Genomic DNA, 23,732 nt, shown 5'->3' with positions numbered 1-23,732 from the left:
AGAAGCTGTGTTCCAGAGATAGCCAAGGACATTCTGTAAAAACAAAGTTCTGGTGGTCAGAATGTTGAAACAGAATGGCCAGGCTATTCTGACTAAGCTAAGTAAAGCCAAGACAAAAATAACTGGTGGTCGCAATGACGTTAAGGTCCACGAAAACAAGATTAGCAGTTCTCAGAAGAACCCCCCGAACCCCTCCTGTGGTGAATTTCGAAAAAGACCACAAACTGTCACCCTGACCTTGCTGATGACAATCCCCTACCACCTAGTTACTCAGCCCCTTCCCAGGGACTTTCCAAGGCCAGGTGCAGAGCTGGATAGGGAAGTTGGCTGACTGAGCCAAGAACAGTCCCCTGAGCAAGCCAACCAATGCCTGATGAGATCCTTCGTCCTGTGTTCCACCAACCAGAATAAGCCAGCTAGCCCTGTTGCAGGAATCTGCCCTCTGTAAAGTATAAAAGATGTGTGCTTTCTGAGTTCGAGTTTGACACCCCACCCCCCGCCTCCACTGAGGGTAGGTAACCCCACGTACGTGGATCAATAAACCACATGTTATTGCAACAATCTATCGTCAATCTGTGTTCTCTGGGTTGAGCCAAGATTACTACAGAACGAGAAAAGGAAAACTAGACCCAAAGTCAGCAGAGGAGAGGAAAGAAAGATTAGACAGAAATGAAATAGAAAAAGGCAGAAATTGCTTACTGCGCTTGCAGAAGAGCAGAGTTTGGTTCCCAGCACCCATGTCAGGCCCCTCACAACTGCCTGTGATTTTACCTCCAGGGGACAACCCATCACCCTTTCCTGGCCTCTATAGGTACCTTCATGTAAAGGTACATGCACACATAAATGAAGATACATACACATAACTGAAAAGTAAAAACTAAAATCTTTTTTAATAGGAGAAATGAAAGGGGAGATCATACTACTGATTCTGAAAACAAAACAAGGGAATATGAATGTAAGGTAGGGTAGACCAATGGGTAGTGAAGAGATTGAAGTCTCTCTCCTAGCAGTGTCTGGAGAAATAGTTCAATAGTTAGGGGCAGCTGGGCAGTGGTGACACATGCCTTTAATCCTAGCACTTGGGAGGCAGAGGCAGGCGAATTTCTGAGTTTGAGGCCAGCCTGGTCTACAAAGTGAGTTCCAGGACAGCCAGGGCTACACAGAGAAACCCTGTCTCAAAAATAAATAAATAAATAAATAAATAAATGAATAATAGGAGTACCTACTGATCTTCCAGGTTTATTTCCCAGCAAACTCAGGGGAGTCACAAGGACCTACAAACACAGCCTCAGGGGTCCAATGCCTCTGGTGTCTGTGGGCACCTCACTTACATACACATACCTATCCCTGACATACTCACAGTTTTAAATAATAAAAACAAATTCTTAAAAGATGAGGGGGCCACAGTTAAGAGCTATTTATGCTCTTCCAGAAGACCCATGCTTGGTTCTTAGCACCCACATCAGGTGCCTTACGACCTGTTTCAGTTCCTGGGAATCCCGGGCCTTTTGGAATCGGCAGCCACCTGTGTGCACATGACACACGTAAATGTAGGTAGGTATACACATAGATAAAAATCTGAGGGAGAAAAAAAAAAAACTCCCAACAAGGAAAAGCCCTAGACACAGTGCTTCCCTGCTGGGTTCTGGGTAACAGGCGATGAGCTTGTGCCCATATGCCTCAGCTTTCCCCATGTGGTAGAGAGTAGGGAGCACTTCCTACCTTAGTCTATGAGGCCAACATCCCCTGGTACCAAAGCCAGGCAAAGCGACCACAAGAAAATCCGGGTCGGCACCTTTTAGGATCGTGAATACAGAATCCCCCGCCACGTACCAGCAAGCTGAGTTCAGTAGCCTAGCTAAGCCTTCACCGAGATCAAGTAGGATTTATCTCTGGACCGTAAGGATGATTCAGTATATGAAAATGCACAAATTCATAGACCTCACCAACAGAATGAGGGAAGAAATGTATAATCACCCCAGATGATACAGGAAAATGTGGAAAGAAGTCAGCACGTTTTCAAGACATTTAACACTTAGAAATGGAGGAACTTTTCCTCAGTCTGAGAAAGACTCTTATGAAAACTCTGTGGTGAACATCGTAGTCAATAGCAAAACACCAACTGCTTTTCTTGTAAGAGTAGGGAGAAACACCAGGTATGGTGCCCCACGCCTTTAATCCCAGCACTCAGGAGGCAGAGGCAGATGGACCTCTGTGAGTTTGAGGCCAGCCTGGTCTACATAGTAATCAGGGCAGCCATGGCTATGTGAAGAGACCCTGTTTAAACAATAAAAAAGATGGAGCTGGAGAGATGGCTCAGCAGTCGAGAGCACTGGCCGCTCTTCCAGAGGACCCAGGTTATATTCCCCAGTTTCAGGGGATCTAGCGCCTTCTTCTGGCCTCCACAGACATGTGGCGCACAAACCTATATGCAGGAAAAGCACCAATACGCGTCAAATTTTTTTTTATTTAAAAAAAGTTAACAAAATAAAAAAGATTAAGGAGAAGTAAGCCAGCTTCTCTTCTCTATAACCCAGAGCTGAAAATCCCCTCCCCCCGCACACGCAACCAGGTGGGACAAAAGGAAGGAAGGTGACAAGTTGGAGAGGAAGCACGGCATGACAACACTAGGCATGGCACCCGAGTCCTGTGAGAACCAATAAGAGGATTCAAAATGGATTCTGCTTATAGAGTGGGATTTCAGACTGGACCCGTGTCGAGAGCAGAGGTCAGGGCAGGTGGCACTGTGGCTGGGCCCAGTTCCAGTGAGACCAATAAAGTGCTGGAGGTGTCCTGTATGTAGGAGTGGGCAGACCTAGTGGCCCCCTCCACTCAGCACTCACTGGTCAGTGGAGCAAGGGTCCTCATGGGAGGTGGGGCCAGGTAAGAGTCCAAGGAACTTCCCCCCCTTCCTGCAGTGAGCCTGGAAAAAGTGTTTTCCTGGAGGAATCATGGGTGCCACCACTCCCGTTCAAATCCACTTCTCTGGCCTCTGCAAAAAGCAAATCAACGTTGATGGAAATCAGTTGATCACAGGAGGCAGCTCCTGGGCAGATCCACACATGCTCCTGGTTGTTGACAGCCGACTGCTAAGGTGGCAGGCACACTCTCTTTTCCTAGGTCCTGAGGAAGCAGTAAATGCAGCCGAGCCTTGTGCGGCACAGACAACAGTGTACTCTCCTCTCCAACCTGGGGCTGAGGCTACTCTGCTGTTGGGGTATAGTTCATGAAGGTCCGGGCAGGCCTAACAATGGCTCCCAAAAGATGCCTGTGTCCTGGTCCCCGGAACAGGCCAGTGTGTTGGGTTTATGGCAAGAAGGGAATCAAAGTGGCAGATGACCTCAGGTGGCTGATCAGCAAGGAAATATGATGGTCAACCTTGACAACTTGGAAGGATTTGGGGTCTCCCAGGAGATACACCCATGGGTGTGTCTATGAGGTAGTTTCTGGAGAAGTTTATTCTCCAGACATATTCTGAATGTTGGTGGCATCATACAATGGGCCAGGGTCACTAGCTGGATGAAAAAGAGAAAGAATACCAGGCATTCTCCTGACATCCTGGTCTCTCTTTGTTTTTGCTTTATTTTGCTTTATTTTATTTTATGTTTTGAGACAGGGTTTCTCTACTAGTAGCCTGGGCTGGCCTCGAACTCAGAGATCTGCCTCTCTTTGCCTTCCAAACGGTGTGCTGAAAGGCGTGTGTGGACACGCCACCTGACCCATTCGCCCTTCTCTGTTTCTTGACTGTGGTTACAAACGTGACCAGCTGCCCTGGGCTCTTGCTCTCATGTCTTCCCCGCATTGATGGACGTGATTTTCTTAAACCATAAGCCAAAATAAATAAATAAATAAATAAATAAATAAATAAATAAACCCTTCCTCCCTGAAGTTGATTTTCGTCAGGTATTTTGTCAGAGCAACAGGAAAAGTAACTAATGCCAGAGGTGATGCACTGGTCTCCGCAGAGACCCAGTGTACACACAGGGAGACAGAGGCAAGGAGTACAATGGGGTAGAGGGGTGGGGGTGGGGGCAGCCGCTACTCGGAAAAGAGAGCAGAGAGGCCTTTTAGCAGGGCAGGAGTCTTAAAGATGGGAGCAAGAACAAAAACCCCAAGATTTGGCCACAATGTCATTAGAAGGAATAGGCTCTGTGCCACTTGCTGATTGTGGCCATCCAGCTGGCAACCCACAGGACTTCTGGATAGCAAGCATGGATGCATATTGCATATTGTAAAACTCTCCACTGATGGTAATGGTCCCTGCAGCACAAGGAAACAGTGCAACAGAGTCCTTGAACATCTGGACTGGGGCTCTGGAGTCTACGGGTCAGAGACATGCAGAGACACCCTGAGTTAGAAGAGAGATTGTTATATCTGCATCTCCGTTCGTCAACTCTGACCCAACCCAGGCCTAGACATGGATGTCGCACCACCTTCTGTGGTTCCTCCTGCGTGGGAGTGGGTGATAAGGCAGGCAAGGCATGGTATACACCTTGACCCAGATGAACTGCCATCAGTATCCCCTAGGCCAGAAGTTCCTGAGGCATGGCAGGGAGACACAGTCCCCTCTAGGAGCACTTGGCCACCCACTGCTCTGGCAGGAAGTGCGTCTGTCCTAAGTGGGCTCTAGTTGAAGTTGGCCTCCTGGGAAACACAGAGAAATCACCCTGGAAACTGACTGGAGGGGAGGTCTAAGGAAAGGTGGGGAACAGGTTTGTAACGACAGTGGCGTGTGGAGTGATGTCCCTAGAGAGGATCTACAATCTGGGGACACCTGACAACCATCCTCTGAACCCCAGGCAGGAGGCTGTGAACAGAGTGGCCGTGGTGGCAGGGATCGTATCCCAACACGAGTCCTCCTTTTAGACTGACCTGGACCAGACTACCCCTGCCGAACACACCTTTCTTCCCAGGCCATCAGTTCTACCTGACAGCCCAGAGAGCCCAGAAAGCCACAGTGATCGGGGCTGAGCAGCCAAAGGAAGCCTGGAAAATGGTATGCTCTCAGGATCGCTAGGAGCAGCCCTGGGATAGCAGCAGGTTGGGATAGCAGCCAGCTGTCCGTTCTGCATAGAGTCAGCATGTGGATAGAAGAACTTGTTCCCACCACTTGTAAACCCAGGAGCCTCAGCTGCAGGTGGAGCCCACCCTTACTCCCCTCCATTGCCCAGCTCTGCGCCAGCACCAGATACTGCAAAGGAGCCATCATTACCCTGGACTCAGGGAAAGTCTTTTCTAGAAAACCCCAGATGCACTCCTGGCACCCAGCAGTTATATTCCTGAAGCTGTCCTGCCCAACCGCTGAAGGTCTCCCCAGGATATGCAAGAACGAGGGGACTACAGAGGTTTTGCGGCAGTGTGGGAAACAGCACTAGTCCTTCTGGGGGATCCTGGCTCCTCCCATCTGGCATCCCCTCTGCTCTGAGTATCTGCTGAGGACTGCATCCCTACACATCTGTCTCTGATGAGTCTCAGGACTGTCTGGCCCTGAGCTGTGCAGAACCCAGGCCAATGAATTAGGTATACACAACTACACTGGAACAACCTGCAGACTGCACATGCATCCTGTCCTCTGGATAAGGCTAGGTCTCCTGATCCCAGCCCCCAAGGAGGGGAAGGGAGGAGGTTCACACGAGATACGGTGCTCGAGAGCAGCACAGGCGCAGCATTTCTGAGAGTTGCACAGAGAGAACTTTGGAGGGAGAGGCAAAGGGCAAAGCAAGGCAGAGTGGCCAAGGAGAGCAGGCATCTGAAGCTTAGGTAGACCCAGAGACCAGGCCGGGAAAGCATGGAACATCAGGGCCAGCTAGTGGTTCCAAGAGGCAGCCACTGGGAGCATCATGGATGGAGGGACACCTGGATGAGCCTGGAGGAGCTTGGCTAGATGTCTTGGGTTCAAGACAACACCCAAAGAGTAGTTAGTGGGACAGCGGAAGATGGGGGTTGGGGCACCGGCCCTGAGATCTTAACCTAATTGCGCCTTGGGAACACAGATCTGGTACAGGAGCCAGGAGGCGAGCAGGCTGGCCAGACCTGGTCCCTCCTGTCCTTAAGCACTGGAGCCCAGGAAGCAGGCACAGGACTCTGGACTCCATGGTGGAACTCCCCAGGCACAGCCGTGGCTGGATCATTTTACTGCCACTAGAGGGAGACAGGCTCAGGACAGGAGATTCAGTGAGATCTTTGGGAGGCAGACTGAAACCAGGAAGAGGCTAGCAAGACATAGGAAGGGGGATTTATCTGCCTGTTCCTGGCCTGCTGCATAGACTATACGAGCACACACACATGCATACATGTAGGCATGAATGCTTTTGCGTGTTCATGCATACACACGTGTGCATATGTACACTCATGCATACCATGCATATCTGGGCCCAGGGCAGTCCCCTTCCTGCCAGCGCCCCCAGCACCCCACACTACACGGCCCCCAGCAAATGTAGGCACCCAGGTTCTCACCTGCAGGGGCCGGGGGGTTCTCAGAGGAGGAGGACCCTTTGCTTGGATGACTCGCCTTCCTTTGCGGCGGGCGATTCTCTTTCGGCTTCCCTGAAGGAAAGGAAGCAGAGGTGTAAGGATGTGAGTTGTCCCCCAAGCCCATCAACGTCAGGCGGCATTTATGGGACACCAGCTGCGCTTGTTCCCAGGCTATTAGGGAAGCACTCACGAGGCAAGCACATGCAGCAATTTTAACGAGCATCGTCTCCCAGCAGCAAATACACTTTAGCCTGGTACTATCAAGAACCAACCTGTATCTGGAGCCAAAACCCCAAGCGTGGGCATGCCCCTCATTGTCCCGACTGCTGTCTCCCACCCGAACAATGCCCCCACCATTTCCCAAGGCCCTCAGCAAAGCCTCTCTCCAACTGTGCTCCAGACAGGTGCTCTCAGCCAGCTCCAGAGGTTTCTGGGGAAGAGCAGGGTGGATGGGGGTGGGGGGGGAGTGCTGGGCAGGGCTGGGCCAGGCAAACCAGTCTAGCCAGTGAAGCAGAGTTGGCTGGGATGAGGCTCTGGGCGTGGGTGTGAGTCAGCGGGCTGGGGCTGGGGCACCACTGGGGAGGATGTCACCTAGAGCGACTCCTTGATACAGGCGGCCTTGGGAAGGAAGCCTCAGATGAGAGTTGGTCCTGGACCCTCAGCTCCACCCCTGGGACTAACAGGTGGGCCGTGTGAGGGTCCCTTAGGCCATGCTTTAACTTAAAGGGGGTGCTGGATTCCCAGTCGTGACAGCCCTCAGGTCCTACACCCCAATCCAGGAGTCAAGTGAGACTCTTCTTTATCTAGGCTTTTGAAGGCTCAGTGTCTTTAACCAACCCACGGTGTGCCTCACTCAGGTGCTTTGTGCTGGGACTCTGGTGGGCCTTCATCTCTGACAAGCTCCTGCTCAGCAGGAGGGTTCATCTGGGGAGGCCTGGGCCTCCAGTGGTCAGCTGGGTTGGGATGGCCTATGGCCAATGAGGGTCTGGGGCAGTTAGGGCTGGTGCATTTGGGATGCAGCTCTCGGCTCTGTGGCCAGTTTTGAGTTTCCCGCGACCAGAGACCAAGGGTGGGGTGAAGGGGAGGGGGGGGGCTTGGTGACGCCCAGGCAGGACTGGGCAAGTCTTCAAGCTGCAGTTTAGCTACTAAGAGCCGCCCCCAGTTTCTCAGTCTCCCTCCCAGTCTGGCCAGTGAAGTCTGTGGCCTGTAAAGTCCCGCACCCCGTGTCAGCAGTGTCAGCACGTTAGTCAGCCTCTTCAGCTAGGGTGAGCCACTGTGCCGCCAAAGTCTCTCTATAAACTCTCTGGTGTGGCCCAGTGCCACAGAGTGGGACCTGTGGGGCCTAGAGGCAGAGCCAGGGCCCTGGGCTCTGCTGCCGGGGATGCGGAGATCAGCCAAGGGGCAGCCACTTGGAAGAGCAGGAGCAGAGGGCTGAACCTGGCTGAGAGCAAACAATCTACTGTTGCCTCTGGGATGCCCTCTGAGCTCCCCATCCAGGCCAGTTGATGAGCCAGGCCCCTGGGGAGCAGACATCTGGTGAAAGAGGCACTGGATTCAGGGCCATGTCTGGGAAACGAGGGCGAGGGCGGGCTCGAAAGCCTCGAGGCAAGAGGATGGGCAGGGCCCAGCGGGCAGCTGGGCAGCAGGGCCCTGAGGCTGAGCCCCCGCCCCCCAACACAGGGGGCCCTCAGGACCAGGTGGGGGTGGCCCTGACAGAGCACGTGACGAGCACTCAGCTGGCTTCTCAGGGACACTCCAGGGCCACCAGGCCAGAGCAGCTACAGGCAGACTGGAGGCCAGTTCAGGCCACTGCTTTGGCATCCGAGCTGGTGCTGGCCCCTGAGCACATGGAGGGCTGTGGAGCCGGGGCCCCCATACCAGCCCTGGGGCCTGAACTGCTGAGACTCCACGAAGTCCAGCTGTGCCTAGCCCAGGAGCAGCTGCTGCTGGAGGACCGGAGGCGGCAGGTCCAGCTGCAGATGCAGCTGTGGCAGGAGGAGCAGCTGTGGCTGCAGCAGCTGCAGGAGGAGCAGCTATGGCTGCAGCAGCTGCAGGAGGAGCAGGCCTGGGTGCACATGGAGGGGCTGCAGCTGGCTGTGGCCCTGGAGCAGCTCCGGAGTGAGGGTCTCGAGGCACTGCAAACCCAAGGCCAGGTAAGGCCTAGAGGGGTACGGGGCAGGGGCTTGGGCAGTAACGGTACAGTGGACACTCAAGCATCTCATAGGTGTGTGATGGTTGGAAGGCCAGGTTAGCTGTAGAACATCTGTGGGCCTGTCCACCAAGAGGGGCCAGTGCCTACTACATAGAATGTTGCCCAGGTGAAGGACAGCAAGTGTGCCCAGACCATACAATGCTTGGTAGGCAAGGCCATTAAGGGAGGGAACTTGTTTGAGGATGGAGATGTCAGGGGACCAGGATAAGTAGCTACAGGAGCTGAGCAGGGCAGTAGGGTGTTGGGGGAGGGTTGGGTGCACAGCTGATAGCCAACATGAGAACCAAGGAACAGTCCCCACCCTAACTGCCCTGGACAACTTCTCCATCTCGTCCACACGCCCTGCCCCATGTTTACTGCAGCTTGGTGCCCAGGGCTTGAGATCACCGAGGCAGAACGCAATGCTGGTGCCCATTATCCTCATTCCAGGAGGAAGTCTGGCCTCAGACGCAGCTGGGGCTATTTTGGGCAACTAGGATCTCACCCCAGCGTAGTGTGGAGTCACCACTGCCTGCCAGCCCCAGGGGATCTAAGCCGTGGAGCTGTGTGTGGGTCTGGGGTGGGTACTCTTGCAGCAAGCACAGACTCCAGGCAAGCTTGGGTACAAGAGACAGTCTGGGAAGGTGTTCACAGCTCTGGCAGAATGATGGGACTCAGAGCAGAGGGGCGATAAAGGCTGCAGGAGGGTGGGCACTGGAACCTTTTTCTGATGCTCCACAGGAGCCAGCCCAGACTAGTTGTAACCCTTCATCCTGGAGGTGCTTATGGACAGATGGACAGTCTGAAGGGGAAGGCAGGATTGTGGAACGGTGAATAGACAACCACTTAGCATGAAGATTCCCAATTCGGATTCAAGCTCTGCTTTTTTCAATATTGCTTTGTTGCTGCTGTCGATATCATTTCGAGACAGGATTTCTGTGTAGCCCTGGCTGTCCTGGAACTCACTCTGTAGACCAGGCTGGCCTTGAACTCAGAGATCCACCTGTCTCTGCCTCCTGAGTGCTTGGATTAAAAGTGTGCGCCACCAACGACCTGCTTCAATATTGTTTTTAAGCTCTCTGCCCCTCCAATCTTCTTCTGACCACTTTCCCTAGCATCACACCCTCCTGAGCACTGCACACAAACCCCTCCCCTGCTCTAGAGGTTTGGGGTGCAGTGGATGTCTGAGCTTTGAGCTCATAAACCTATCATCCCACGCCCAACTGAAAGATCTCTTGGAAGCCACTTGGAGAGAGAGGGTCTCTGAGGAGCCCTATGTGCCTAGTGGTCTCATGGTCAGTGTTGGGGTAGTGCCCTGGAGGTCAGAGGGGGCACTCACCAGCAGCAGCTCGAAGCTTGGACCCAGGGAGGGGCGCCTGCCCCTTCCCTGCTGCAGCTTTGGGCCCCCCCTTCTTAGTGCTCATTCTCCTGGGGGGTGGGAAGGAAAAGTCCAGGGATGGTACATTCAGGAGAGCAGTGGAGAAGGTAGTGGACATGCTACCCCGGCCCTGAATGAACACACAGCAGGAGCATAGACCTCCAGCACATTCCCCAGTCAGCTTCTTGGTCCACCTGCCTACCCCTGGTTGTCTGAGGATGTGCCCAGTAGCTTGAGAAAGGATGTCTAGCAAGAGGATTTCTCCCTTTATGCTGGTACCCAAGTCCGGTACAATTCTGGCTCTGCCTACCCTGCTGCGTTCTAGCACCATTCTCTAAATCGCTGGACTAGAAGCTCAACAGCCTGAGCTCTGCAGGCTTGCCTTTGACTACTGTCAACTTGGGTCTGCTGAACACAGCTCCTTCCCACCCACAAACCCTTTTTCTTCTTGGCCTTGGAAAATTCTGCCGTCTGGCTCTGGAAGCAATGCCCTTCTCCCTAGTATACAAGGCGGGCCCCCATTCACTCTCCTTGGAAGAACTTTCTTTCCACTGCGGCTGTAGTAGGGTCTTCCAGTGCTCTAAAACACCCTCATAGGGCCAATGAATAGGAAATTGGGTAGTGCAATCACTGATTAACTGTACACCTGTGTGCCCACTAGGGTGCCCAGAGTGCATTTGGGAATGGAGTTAATGAAATGTTATCCTAAAAATAGGCCCAGAAAGTGACTGAAGGTCACTTTCTTACAGACAATGCTCAGGCAGGTGGCAGACATTGAGAATTTAGGGTAGGAGAAGTTTGAGTTCAGAGTAGGGCATAAGTAGAGGAGTGGGCTGAAGGGAGGGCTGGGTAGACTAGAGATCCAGGAGGAACGAAGTCCTTAGGTGTGCCGGCGATGAGTTGGGGTTGATATGAGCATGAGGTTCCCTGTCTGTAGAGGATCCAGTAACTGCAGCATCTTGGGTGCGGACTCTTTTAATGTGCATGTGTTAAGACCGGACCTTTGTGTCTTCAGTTGGTTTGCACAAGGAAAGCTTCAGTGGGTGCCAAGACCGACACTGTTGGGGCAGTTTAGAGAGTGATCCTCATGTGAGATGGGGGCTTGGGCTTGGGGGCGATTGGTGTGCCAGATTCTGTGTGGTAGAGGAGCTTGTGTATCACCCCAGGTTCCCTTGTGCCTGAGGGGTCCCAAGGATATACTGGTGTGTGTGTGCAGGATCCTCTATGGTTGGGCATATGAGTGGGGAGGCCCGTGGAGTTCCTATGCTGTCGGTCTCACGTGAGAAGATGAGCCTGCGGGGAGTGGACTGGGGAAACTAGAGGTGTGTCTGCGTAAAGTAGGGCGGTCACCTGAATGAGTTGGGTACCCAAGCCCCCCCCCTCCGTCTGCGACCTCACCTGCCTCACCTGCCTCTCGCAACACAGAGGCCAGAAGCTCCGCCCCTCGCGTCGAGCTGGCCAGTTTCCTAGCGACTAAGCCGGAACTTCCGAGTCACCCCAACTTCCGGGGCGAGGGTCAGGGGTCGGCTGTAGGGGCCTTGAGCGATCGGTTTGCAAATGGGTTCAAGGGGCTTCAGTGTCCTGAAAGAAGAGGCTCTAGCTGCCGGGAGTGGCGCTGGCCAGGGTCCGGAGCGCAGCCCTGGGGCTCCACCAGAGCGCTCGGGGGTCGGGGTTGGGGTGTGGGCTGGGGGCGCCAGTGAAGCCACACTGGGGACCCGGGATCGCGGCCGGGGTCCGGGGCGCGGAGGGCACAGGAATGCGGGCGCGTCGGGGTGGGGCCGCCCCGCCCAGGTGCTGCCCGGGCAGGCAGGAGGCAGAGCGCGGGCGGGGCGGGGGCGGGCGCGTGAATCAGGCCGAACGGGCGGGCGGGCCGCGGCGGGGAGTGGCTGTCGGACGGACCGGACCGCGAGGCCGCTGGGCGGCGGTGGGCTCCTGCTGCCCCTGTGCCGAAACCCCGCTCACCTGGCCAGGTAGGGCTCCCCCACCCCCACCCCCGGAGCGGGCCGGGTACTGCACGGCCGGGCTAGGTGCACAGGACGGGAGGCTCCGGCCTCCGCGCCGTGGCACCCGGCTCTCTGGTCTCTGGACCTGGGCCGGGCGGTGCAGTGAGCGCGTGCGTGGGGCTGGGTCGGAGACAGGGGGACTGCGCTCCTGGGCACTGGGTGAGGGATTTCCCAGGGGCACGCTGGCAAGTAGGAGGCAGAAGAGTGCGAGTCACTCTGGCGGCCTAGGTATTGTCAGGACGTGACCTGTACCTTTCCCGGAGCCTCTCCCCAAGCCGCCATGAACCCGGGTGTCTAGGACTGGATCCTTGTGTGGAGGGCAGGGAAAACTGGACTCTCCTAACTCCTGATCTCACACCCCTGGACTGGATTGGCAGATAAGATACCTGGCCTGGGTAGCCGCTAACTTCCTGGGCCACAGGAACACCCTTGGGCCTTATGGTGCCTAACCCGAAAGCTGTATAATTCATTAACTTCCGGTCTTTGAGCAGAATCCCACCTCCCCGGTTCTTTTTGTCCCCTACGACTCCAATCCTTCTTTATCACAGTCATCCTCTTTGTGTAGTAGCCTTAAGGTCCAGCCCCATGAATCCCCCCTTCCAGACCCAGGAACATTACTACCTCCTGCCAGACAGGAGGGGAAAGAGTCATTTTCTTGTGCTGTTACTTGTGAAGGGCCTGGGGCTAGCTTCAGGTAGGAGGTCAGGAACAAAAAATTCCTGCTGAGTCACTGGTTTGGGTGGGATAGGCTCCTTCCTTAAGCAGGGCCCCACTTAGATAGGCAAATGTCAGCGAGCAGGCTGTTGGATTCGTTGCGGATAGGAGTGGTCACCACCCGTCCTATAGTCAAGGGGCGATTGTATACCAGTGAAACAGTATAAGGGCATTTAAGGTCGTGTGCGACTTCTGTGAGGTCAGGTACCACAGTGGCCACTCGGGACTAAAGCCACTTCCTTGTCCATATATCTCTGAGGGTTCCTCACCACGAGCTGGACAGTACCAGCTCTCAGTCTTATACGAGGAAGTGTCCCCTCAGAGTGAGCATGCTAGTGCCCCAGGTGGTGTGTGAATGCTGCCTACGAAAGCTGGGTGCGGTCTGAGACCTGTCCAAGCAGACAGGCCAGCATTAGACCCCAGGTGGTCTGCCTCGATCTCCCCAGAACCCTAACCCTAACCCCTGATTGTGAGAACCGAGTTCCGGGTGCACTTCCCACAGCTCAGGTAAGCCACCAAACACGGGGACCAGTGTTTGATGTGCCACACCTCACATTGCTGACAGGAAGGAAAACCAAAGGCCTCTGGTCAGGGTAATGCCCCAGAGGGAAGTCAGGGCACTCTTCATAGGGCCAGTAGACATAGGAGTGTCCCCATCTCCAGTCTCTGTCACACTTGGACTTGCTAATGTGTTACACCATGCCCCTAGGGGTGGCAGAAGCTATAGCTCGCTTGGTCATCCACAGCAGAGTCCCGCTGGACCTCCAACATCATTGAGCAAGTGTCCCCTAATACCAGAGCTGCCGTCCTGTCAGCATCCCTGGCCCACTCTTCAAGGCGCTCCTCCTCCTGGACAGAAATACTTTCCTAGTTTGGACTGACATCCTGTGTGCTAGGCAGGGCAAGAGTCCCAAGCCATTTCAAACCGAGGAGCAATGGGGAAGGGTGTGAGCCTGCCTTAAGGCAACTTCCAGGCCAGAGGCCAGCAAGTTTCAGGGTGTTTGGTTGTCACTTCTAATGCCTTCTTCAACCACAAGCCTCTGCTACTCGCGCTCGTGGCCCAGGGACCTCCTGATGTGGACATGGAAGGTTCCTCAGGTGCCTACTTGCCGGTGAACTCAGACCAGGCAGGACCTGGGCTGGCCCCTGACATTTGGCTTCCAAGGCTCAGAGGTCGTGTGTGTGTGTGTGTGTGTGTGTGTGTGTGTGTGCCACAGCCACCAGCCACTAGAGAACAAGAACAGTGATCTGATCCGAGGCACCTGTGATGGGGGACACTGACAGAGAATTTGGGACAAGGCTTGTAGCAAAGTGTACTGGGGAGAGAGTGGTGATCCAGGGTCTTGGAAATGTCTCTGTTGCCATCAGGATGGGTAAATGAGTCTGGGAGGGTATAAGGAGAGGCCCTACGGGGAGGAGCTGGTCCCAAGGAACTGTGGCCCAGGGAGGTTTTAGCTGACATGAGACATTAAGTAGCAAGGGTGATGTTTTTTTTTTAGAGAGGTTGAAGGTTGAGGAGTCGGGGCAGGGAGATCAGTGAAGGGACTGTGGGCAGACGCAGGTGTGGACCGAGGAAAGAGGTGTGGGTGTGGCTTAAGGCCATCATCCCTGGATGAGTCAGTCCCCACTCCACCGTGCTCACCTTGGGCCAGGTAGGTATGGTGCCTTGCCACCCCTCCCAGCCCTGTGCAGTGAAGGTAACAGGCCAGAGCGCTGCCCGGGATCTTCAGGTGGTGGAGACTCTTGACAGAAAAAGGAACAATCTCTTTAACTGGGCTGCATTTGTGTCTTAACCAAATTTATTATTATTATTATTATTATTATTAGGTTTCTCTGTGTAGTCCTGGCTGTCCTGGAACTCACTCTGTAGACCAGGCTGGCCTCGAACTCAGAAATCCGCCTGCCTCTGCCTCCCAAGTGCTGGGACTAAAGGCGTGCGCCACCACGGCATGGCCCAAATTCATTTTTATAGGAAAAGGGAGCCACAGAGTAAGTGGGCCATGAATATATTGACCCTGAAGTAAGGGTAGGTGGGACCTCTTACCTGTATGGAATCAGAGCAAACCCTGGCAGTCCCGAGACTGATGCAAACAAGGTGTCAGCCCCAGGAAGGGGATTCAGGGCTGAGTACCATTGGCCCACATCTTCCCCGCTAGGGGCATGCTGTGGCCTGTGGCGCTGCTTCTGAACCTGTCTTCACTGGGTCCTGAAAGAGTTCCCAGGCATAAGCCAAACCCAAGATCTAGTAGCTACATCAACTCTGTGTGTCCACTTGTGGAGTGAGGGGAGTGGGTCCTGCTGCCCCTAGTTAATGCATTTTCCTGCCCCTCCAGGCCCCTGGCGCCAACATGGCCCGTCGCTCCCAAAGCAGCTCTCAGGGGGACAACCCATTGGCACCTGGCTACCTGCCACCTCACTACAAAGAATATTACCGCCTAGCGGTAGATGCATTGACTGAGGGGGGGCCAGAAGCCTACAACCGCTTCTTGGCATCCGAGGGGGCACCTGACTTCCTGTGCCCCGAGGAGCTGGAACACGTGAGCCGCCACCTGCAGCCCCCACAATATGTGGCCCGCGAACCCCCTGAAGGCAGCCCTCCTGATGTGGACATGGGTGGTTCCTCAGGCACCTACTGGCCAGTGAACTCAGACCAGGCTGTGCCCGAGCTGGACCTGGGCTGGCCCCTGACATTTGGCTTCCAAGGCACAGAGGTCACCACACTGGTACAGCCGCCGCCACCTGACAGCCCCAGCATCAAAGATGAAGCTCGGAGGATGATCCGCTCTGCCCAGCAGGTGCCTTCTCATGGGCTTGATGGATGGTGAAAGGCAGCCTGAGCTGGGTTTTGGAGCATGAATAGAAGGGTGTGGGAGATTAGGAAAGCATTCCTGGTGCTTGGGATGCCAGGGCTGGCCAGCCAGACCTTAGCAGTAGGGTTGCCCTTGTAGAGTCTGCTCATTATCACCTGGGACTTGGTTAGTGGGCTCTGTAGACATCCGCTTGTCTGGGATCATGCCCAGTACCAAGAAGCTCAGGGCCTTTCCTGCCCCCAGGCGGTTGGTAAGCTAAAAACAAAAACAAAATCAAGTGTTAAAGCCAGGAAGACTGGCTTATGCTACTAACCCTCACATTTAGGGACACTGAGGCCAGTCTGGGCCACACAGTAACACACCAGTCTCTAGTAAAAAACAGGAACGCTCCCACAAAACCCAGGAATATTAAAGAGAGGTAGCAAGGCCAGATGGTAAAAGCCTGGCTTCTGCCCCTGCTCCGGGAAGTTGACAAACCCCCAGGCCTGTCAAGGGAGAGTTCAAGGGAGAGTTCACGGATACCTGCCTTGACAAGACACAAGGAGCTGCACTTCCTTCCCCTTGAATGAAGCACCCTTAAAGTATAGCTCCTGCCTCTACTTCAGGCTCCCTTAAGGGCTACCAAGTGTCAATTGTTTTGTGACCCTCTGCTGGGTCCCTTCTCTCCACCCCACCCCACCCCCAACCCCATTCATGGCCAGTCTCTCCTGGGCTAGGCCAATGGTCATTTTCCCGTGCTTGTGGGTTTTTACCCAAAAAATGTGGCCGGAGATGGGCAGAATGGTGGGACCCTCCCCTCCCCGCTGACCTGATACCCACCTCCCAGGTGGTAGCTGTGGTGATGGACATGTTCACTGACGTGGATCTGCTCAGTGAAGTCCTGGAGGCCGCTGCGAGGCGAGTTCCGGTCTACATTCTGCTAGATGAAATGAACGCCCAGCACTTCCTAGACATGGCGGACAAGTGTCGCGTCAACCTGCACCATGTGGATGTGAGTGACCAAGCCAGGGGAGTGGAGGGAAAATCCCTTTGGTGAAGACCTGACTCCCCTCTCTTCCAGTTCCTGCGTGTGCGCACAGTGGCAGGTCCTACTTACTACTGCCGCACTGGGAAGTCTTTCAAGGGCCATCTGAAAGAGAAGTTCTTGCTTGTGGACTGTGCTGTAGTGATGAGCGGCAGTTATAGGTATGCCCAGTGGGTTTCCCTTAACCCTGGCCCTTCCCACCTAGTCCTTCTCCTTGGTCCCACTTCCTTCCCATTCTCCACCTGGTGCCTTTAGCCTTTGTGGCTCTCCTTCCTCTCCCTGACTCCTGCCATCCTGTCCACAGCTTCATGTGGTCCTTCGAGAAAATCCACCGCAGCCTGGCTCATGTGTTCCAGGGAGAGTTGGTCTCCAGTTTTGACGAAGAGTTCCGCATTCTCTTCGCGCAGTCGGAGCCACTGGTGCCCTCAGCTGGAGCGCTAGCCCGCATGGATGCCTATGCGCTTGCTCCATATTCTGGGGCTGGGCCCCTGGTGGGCGTCCCCGGGGTTGGAGCACCAACCCCTTTTTCTTTCCCTAAACGGGCGCACCTCCTGTTCCCACCGCCCAGGGAAGAAGGCCTGGGTTTTCCCTCTTTCCTAGACCCTGACCGCCACTTCCTATCGGCTTTCCGCCGAGAGGAGCTGCAGCGAATGCCTGGCGGTGCATTGGAGCCTCACACGGGGCTCCGGCCACTGGCGCGTCCAGGTGAGGCTGGGCCGCTCGGAGAGCTGGCGGGCCCCCGGGGCTTCTTCCAGTCACGGCACCTGGAAATGGATGCCTTCAAGCGGCACAGCTACACAGCAGCCGATGGAGCTGGAGCCGTGGAGAACTTTGCAGCTGCACGGCAGGTGTCACGACAAACATTCCTCAGTCATGGTGATGACTTCCGTTTCCAGACCAGCCACTTCCAACGGGACCAGCTCTACCAGCAGCATTACCAATGGGACCCACAGTTTGCTCCTGCACGCCCACAGGGCCTCTTTGAGAAGCTTCGTGCAGGCCGACCTGGCTTTGCGGACCCTGACGACTTTGCACTAGGTGCGGGTCACCGCTTCCCAGAACTCGGTGCTGATGTGCACCAACGGCTGGAATACGTGCCATCCAGCGCATCTCGGGAGGTACGCCACGGCTCGGATCCCGCCTTTGGACCCAGCCCCCGTGGTCTGGAGCCCAGTGGGGCCTCGCGTCCCAATCTGGGCCAGCGTTTTCCATGCCAAGCGACCTTGAGGCAAGGCCTGGACACCGCTCCGGAGGCAGAGCCTGAGCGCAGGGGTGGACCCGAGGGCCGGGCTGGACTGCGTCACTGGCGCCTTGCCTCCTACCTGAGCGGCTGCCACGGTGATGGTGGGGAGGAGGGTCTACCCATGGAGGCCGAGGCCTGTGAAGATGAGGTGCTGGCTCCTGGAGGCCGGGACCTGCTCCCCTCCTCCTTCCGTACTCCTGCAGCCTTCCCAGCTAAAGGACCAAAGCCGGGCTCAGGAAGCGGTGGTGGTGACAGCTCCGAGCGAGAGGGCCCAGAAGAGACAACCCTGGCTAAGCAGGACTCCTTCCGCTCGCGCTTGAACCCGCTCATCCAGCGCAGCTCCAGGTTACGCTCCTCACTCATCTTCGCGTCACAAGCAGAGGGTGCTGTTGGGACCACAGCAGCCACCACTGAAAAAGTACAGCTGATGCACAAAGAGCAAACAGTCAGTGAAACTCTGGGCCCCAGCGGAGAGGCTGTTCGTTCCAGCGCCTCAGCTAAAGTGGCGGAGCTACTGGAGAAATACAAAGGCCCTGCCCGGGACCCTGGCGGTGCAGGGGGTGCCATCACTTCCTCCAGCCACAGCAAGGCTGTAGTGTCCCAGGCCTGGCGGGAGGAGGTGGTAGGACCAGGAGGAGCGGGAACTGAGCGCCGCAGCCTTGAGAGTTGCTTGCTTGACCTGCGAGATTCATTTGCCCAGCAGTTGCACCAGGAGGCAGAGCGTCACCCAGGAGCCGCTTCACTGACTGCTGCGCAACTGCTCGACACGCTGGGCGGCACAGACCGTCTGCCTTCACGTTTCCTCCCCGCCCAGGGCCGCTCTTTGTCTCCACAAGGTCGAGATAGCCCTCCGCCAGAAGGGCTTGGGACACACCAGTTGCCTTATTCTGAGCCAAAAGGGACCCCCACCCCAGCCTACCCTGACCGCAAGGGGAGCCCCACCCCAGCCTACCCTGACCGCAAGGGGAGCCCCACCCCAGCCTACCCTGACCGCAAGGGGAGCCCCACGTCTGGATTTCCCAATCGGAGGGGCAGTCCAACCACAGGATTGATGGAGCAGAAAGGGAGTCCCACCTCGACCTACCCAGACCGTAGGGGCAGCCCGGTGCCTCCAGTGCCTGAGCGCAGGGGTAGTCCAGTACCTCCTGTGCCTGAGCGCAGAGGCAGTCTCACCTTCGGTGGGGAGTCTTCGAAGACCGGGCCTACAGAGGAGGTGTCTAGCGGCCCCATGGAAGTCCTGCGAAAGGGTTCTCTCCGCCTCAGGCAGCTGCTGAGCCCCAAGAGCGAGCGGCGTGGGGAGGATGAGGGCAGCTTCCCAGCTCCGCAGGAAAATGGGCAGCCTGAGAGCCCCCGGCGACCCTCGCTGAGTCGGGGTGACAGCACCGAGGCTGCTGCAGAGGAGAGAGGCTCGAGGGTCCGCCTCGCTTCAGCTACCGCCAACGCTCTGTACAGCAGCAACCTGCGAGATGACACGAAGGCCATCCTGGAGCAAATCAGTGCCCACGGCCAGAAGCACCGCGCAGTCCCTGCTCCAGGTGCGTCCCATAGCAGCCCTGACGTTGGTCGCCCAACAACTGCAGGAGACTTGGCCCCAGACATGTCTGACAAGGACAAGTGTTCAGCCATCTTCCGCTCAGACAGCCTAGGGACACAAGGCCGGCTCAGCCGCACCCTGCCAGCCAGTGCAGAGGAGCGCGACCGGCTCCTTCGCCGCATGGAGAGCATGCGCAAAGAGAAGCGAGTCTACAGTCGCTTTGAGGTCTTCTGCAAAAAAGAAGAAGCTGGCAGTAGTGGGGCAGGAGACAACTTGGCAGATGAGGACACCAGGGACAGTAAAATGGGCAAATTTGTTCCCAAGATCCTGGGCACATTCAAAAGCAAAAAATGATCTCCTGGTCTTAGATGCCAGGACTGTGCCATCACTGCCATACTGAACCAACTGTACCCATCTGGAGTGGGGGCTGCCAGAGTGGAGGAGTCAAAGCAGTTTGGGACCTGGCTGACAACCACCTGAACTGAGCTCCACTTGAATTCTCCTGGCTGCAGCCCTGCCTCTCGCTCTTGGCTTTTTCCACGAGGGGCTCAGCCCCTCACCTGGTGTACTTCCTAATCACCTCTCCCCACCTCAGCCTCCGCCATCTCCTGGGCTCAGGTCTACTTTGGGTCTTATTTCATCTCAGGGATCCATCTCTCTGCCTTATGCTCCCTTTGTTTCAAGAACTCTATCGCTTCGTACCTCAGTTCCTTCTTAAGGCCTTTTATCTCAGGGCTTTTTCTCAGGGTTTGCATTTCACAGCTCCTGGTCCTCTCCCTCTGGTGACAGCCTCCTCCCATCCTCTCATCTCCATCTTTCTCTGGAATACACCTTGCCTGCTCCCACTCTGTCTCCTCACTGCCTCCTAGCACTTTCTTGGCATCTGACCTCTTGCTGTGCATATGGCAGAGTTGGCCTCAGGCAGTTTAAGGGAAGAGAGGGATGCTTGATAGGACAGACTGTTGGAAAGTAGTTGCCAAACACCCAGGGGGTCCCGCCTCAGACCATGTCTGCCCTCTCCAGCAAGTTTCTGGGTAGCACTTGAAGAGGAGCCAAAACTGGGGAGCATTGGACTTTGCAGTACAATAAAGGAATCTGGACAGACTTTGTGACCCCCAAGCCTCAGTAAGTTCCTCAGCCAGAGTCTGGAAAGAAATTGTATATAGTGTGTCCTCAGCAAAAAGCAAAAGAAGGTCCCTGGTTACTTTTTTCTTACCACTAAGGACTAATTTTGATTTGGAATGACACCAGACACATGAAGTGAGCCCACACGCACACACAAGCGCTGAGAAATGTCTGCTGTCTACTGCTCTTTCTAAATAGTTTATACCTGTGTCTATGGAATCCCAAGGGGGCAAAGATATGAGAACACAGTCACTATAAGTACTTCTGACTCCAGCAGCTGGAGAAGGGAGGATACTGGGACTTGGGCAGTGACCCAATTTGCACTGTAACATTTCACTCAAAAATCCCCAAGTTCCTGGCCAGGTGCACACGGTCCCCTGGGAACTAGAGGAGCTGGAGTGCTTTCTAGTCTTGACATGCTCAGCTCCTCTTAGGGCATGTGGTCTGGTGTCCTGTGCGTCACTGCTCATGCTCAGACCTGTTGGACTCTGCAGTGGAAAAGTGGAGGCCAGCAGTCCTTCCTGGAGCCCTCTGAGCCCCCTGGCTCTGTCCTTCCTGGGGCCCTCTGAGCCCCCTGGCTGCACCCTTCACTGAACCTTTCTGAGCAGGACATTTCCTGAAGCACAGTGTCCTGTGTTCTGACATTAACGACAAACACAACACATACATTCCAACATAGTCCAGTGTGGGAGGCAGAAGTGAGCTGGTCTCTACATTCTGGGGAAGCCTGGAACTGAAAGTGCCAGACCACTCAGGGCTACACAGCAAGATCCTATGTAATAATAATAGTAATAATAATAATAATAATAATAATAATGCCAGCAGGTACACAAATAAGTGTAACTATCCAATGTATGCCAGTCTTTAATTCTGTGGCCTTACTAGTTTCCTTTTTGGAAAATCATGAGTCCTGTGACTCTGTGCCAGTACAAACACCTCTCCCATACCTGCCAACCCCATACAAACCCCTGGCTCATTGGGCCATCCACACTCATCTGGGTCTCCCGATTCCAAAGCCCATAGACCCCTCAACCCGTTATCTTTGGAGCCCGAACCCCTCCTGCCCAGATAGGCAGTTTGGGTCTTGCAGGCACACTGGTTTCTGGCGTTTGCCCTCACCGACTCCTTTGTTCTGTTTGTCAGCAACTTGGAGCTATGCCTCCGACTCTTGAAACCATGCACTGACCCCGCTGGCAGTTGGCCACTGCAGGAGACAAACCTTTTGGCTCCAGTTCTGACAAACTCCCTGCCATGCTGGAATCATACCCCACCCTCTCCTGAAATCTGTCTCATTTCACACAGTTACCACGGCTATGCAGGCACCAACTCCACCCAGCTTGCCCTACCCACGCTTTGCCCCTTTTGCTATCTGCCCTACAGTGGCCAGCAGCTTTAGACAGCTCCCCCAGCCAGGTGGTGGAAGAAAAATGGCTTTCCTGTCGTCTACTCCAGCCCAGCTTCAGAGGTTGTGTGGAGTACTTGGGCTCTTACACAAGTTTGGTCTGAACTCCACAAGATCTTCAAGATGTCCTCCTTTTTACCAAGACCTGGAGACAGGCCAGGCGTGGGTCACTCTGTGTGTGTGTGTGTGTGTGTGTGTGTGTTAGGGCACAGGCTGCACTCACAAAAGGTAGCAAGAACCTTTGAGCCAAGACCCTTCTCTTTGTGACTCAGGTCTCAGTCAGTCATTGGTGACTTGCACCTGGGTGGGGAATGGATCCACGATCCGTGTCCCCACAGGACTCGGCTGAGTGGGCAGAAGCCTCTGAGAGAGCAGACATTGCCATTCAACTTTGTGCTGAGCATAGGATTCTAATGTGGAGCACTCAGGAGAGTGGGCGTCAAAAGGACCTAGAAGGGGTTGTGGGTGAAAAATGGCTTCTCTGGGCTAGGAAAGATAAAACTTTATTGGAACAAAGTGTTGGGGGTGGAGTGGAAACCTCCATCTACTCCTCCTTGGGGGAGAGAGGCTCAAAGAACCCTCCCGGAACTCGAAGGCAGGGAGGCAGAGGAGGAAGAAGATGCACTGGGGGCTGAGGGACGGCGCCAGGGTGCAGCAAGGAGGTGGGTGGGCGGCTCACGCACGCGGTCCGGGGAGCAGGGGCAGACGGCCCAGCGCCGAGCGGCACACGGTCCCGTAGGCCTGGGAGTAGCCGCCAAGCGCAGCTCTGGCTGCGCCCTGGGCCCCCTGCGAGACCGAGATGCCAAACATCCTTCGGCCGGGTCGGGGTTCCGGGGCCTCCCGGGGCAGACGGGAAGGGACCTGCACGCAGGCGAGGGTCTTGTTCAGGAAGGGGAAGAGTGCAGCAGGGCTCTAGGGGGTACGAACCGCACTGGAGGGAGCTAGGAAGGGCCGGGGCCGGGCTCACCCGTCGCGCGCCGACCGCCCTTGGCCCACCGCCCCGGGCCGGATCACTGCGGACCAGGGCCTGATTGGCCGCTTGAGCCGCAGCCTGTGAAGTCAGGGAGGGCGCCATCGCTCTCATTTGAGTCTTTACCTGGAAACGGGTGCGCCACGTGGTCACGGGAAGGGACCGCAAGAGGCTAATCCGTGCCCACCCAGCCTCGACTTACCCCTGAGGGTGCCGAGGGTGGCTGCCCTGTGGCCCCTGGGGGCCTTTCCCCCCTGCCTGGCGGCGGAAGTTGGAACAGGGGGTCTGAGCTCTGTCTGCGAACTTCTGTGGGGTCGTAAGAGCAACCCCCGGAGTTAGGTCCCCGCTGCTGCACACGTTGGTGGCCCTACACAGAAGGGGCCAGGGGTGCGTGGGAGGCAGGCAAAGCTCACCCACATGCTCGGGATCATGACCAGGGCTACTCTGAGGTTTGGGTCCGCGTTTTCGCGCAGGCGTCTCCGCCGGGACCTGGGAGAGGACCCGCGGCTTGAGCGATTGCGTCCGGGCCGGGGAAACCCTGAGCTCTGCCCGCGAGGCCACAACCCCCAGGCCTTCCTCTCGAGGGCTGAGGCTGTTCCTCCTCCGCTCCTGAATCATCTGCGGGATGGGAGGGGCGCTCAGAGGAGGCCGGACAGTACCGGGGTCACTGCAGTGCCCGGGGACCATGCTGGGGTCGAGGGTGTCCGTGGAAGGCGGACGCTGGGATTCCACAGCCCTGGCACCTGATACAGGCGGTTGCGATACTCTGGTGCAGAGAGCTGGTCTCCTTCGCGCACCGGGAGCCGCACGTCGGACTTGCGTGCCCACTCGCGGTCGGGGCAATGGAATCTGCGGGGCCAAGAA

General features: G+C 55.8%; 3 protein-coding genes across 14 annotated transcripts in view; 1 reads left to right on the top strand and 2 right to left on the bottom strand.

Annotated features, from left to right (window-relative positions):
- Positions 1–11,616, bottom strand: part of Iqank1 (IQ motif and ankyrin repeat containing 1) — a 38,352-nt gene extending 26,736 nt beyond the window's left edge. For 2 of the 9 annotated variants that reach the window (XM_031346723.1, XM_031346775.1), the window contains exons 1-2: positions 6,747–6,922; positions 6,457–6,546 (exon numbers count right to left, since the gene is read on the bottom strand). In XM_031346723.1, coding sequence (XP_031202583.1) covers positions 6,457–6,546; positions 6,747–6,831 — 175 coding nt within the window. In that variant the 5' untranslated portion in view covers positions 6,832–6,922. Of the gene's footprint in view, positions 1–6,456; positions 6,547–6,664; positions 6,923–10,004; positions 10,094–11,441 lie in introns of those variants that run through there. The other 7 variants (XM_031346766.1, XM_031346738.1, XM_031346731.1 and 4 more) reach the window with 7 other exon arrangements.
- Positions 7,002–20,476, top strand: Fam83h (family with sequence similarity 83 member H). Of its 3 annotated transcripts, none has more exons than XM_031346711.1 (5): positions 7,002–7,157; positions 15,094–15,555; positions 16,397–16,561; positions 16,631–16,755; positions 16,899–20,476. In XM_031346711.1, the coding sequence occupies exons 2-5, from the start codon at positions 15,109–15,111 to the stop codon at positions 19,723–19,725; spliced, it is 3,564 nt and encodes a 1,187-aa protein (XP_031202571.1). In that variant the 5' UTR covers positions 7,002–7,157; positions 15,094–15,108; the 3' UTR covers positions 19,726–20,476. The 3 variants fall into 3 exon arrangements, with proteins under 3 accessions (XP_031202571.1, XP_031202551.1, XP_031202561.1); XM_031346691.1 differs by lacking the exon at positions 7,002–7,157 and adding an exon at positions 7,385–8,627; XM_031346701.1 differs by lacking the exon at positions 7,002–7,157 and adding an exon at positions 11,753–12,013.
- A 1,909-nt stretch (positions 20,477–22,385) lies between these two features.
- Mapk15 (mitogen-activated protein kinase 15) overlaps positions 22,386–23,732 on the bottom strand; it is a 5,753-nt gene continuing 4,406 nt past the window's right edge. Inside the window, exons 10-14 of one of the 2 annotated variants that reach the window (XM_031346556.1) lie at positions 23,612–23,717; positions 23,282–23,357; positions 23,071–23,174; positions 22,866–22,994; positions 22,386–22,759 (exon numbers count right to left, since the gene is read on the bottom strand). In XM_031346556.1, coding sequence (XP_031202416.1) covers positions 22,574–22,759; positions 22,866–22,994; positions 23,071–23,174; positions 23,282–23,357; positions 23,612–23,717 — 601 coding nt within the window. In that variant the 3' untranslated portion in view covers positions 22,386–22,573. Of the gene's footprint in view, positions 22,760–22,865; positions 22,995–23,070; positions 23,175–23,281; positions 23,487–23,611; positions 23,718–23,732 lie in introns of both variants that reach the window. The other variant, XM_031346548.1, reaches the window with a different exon arrangement.

Source organism: Mastomys coucha, unplaced genomic scaffold (genome assembly GCF_008632895.1).
Source record: "Mastomys coucha isolate ucsf_1 unplaced genomic scaffold, UCSF_Mcou_1 pScaffold11, whole genome shotgun sequence".
Classification (NCBI taxonomy): Eukaryota; Metazoa; Chordata; class Mammalia; order Rodentia; family Muridae; genus Mastomys; species Mastomys coucha.
This window is presented reverse-complemented; position numbering and strand designations above follow the sequence as displayed.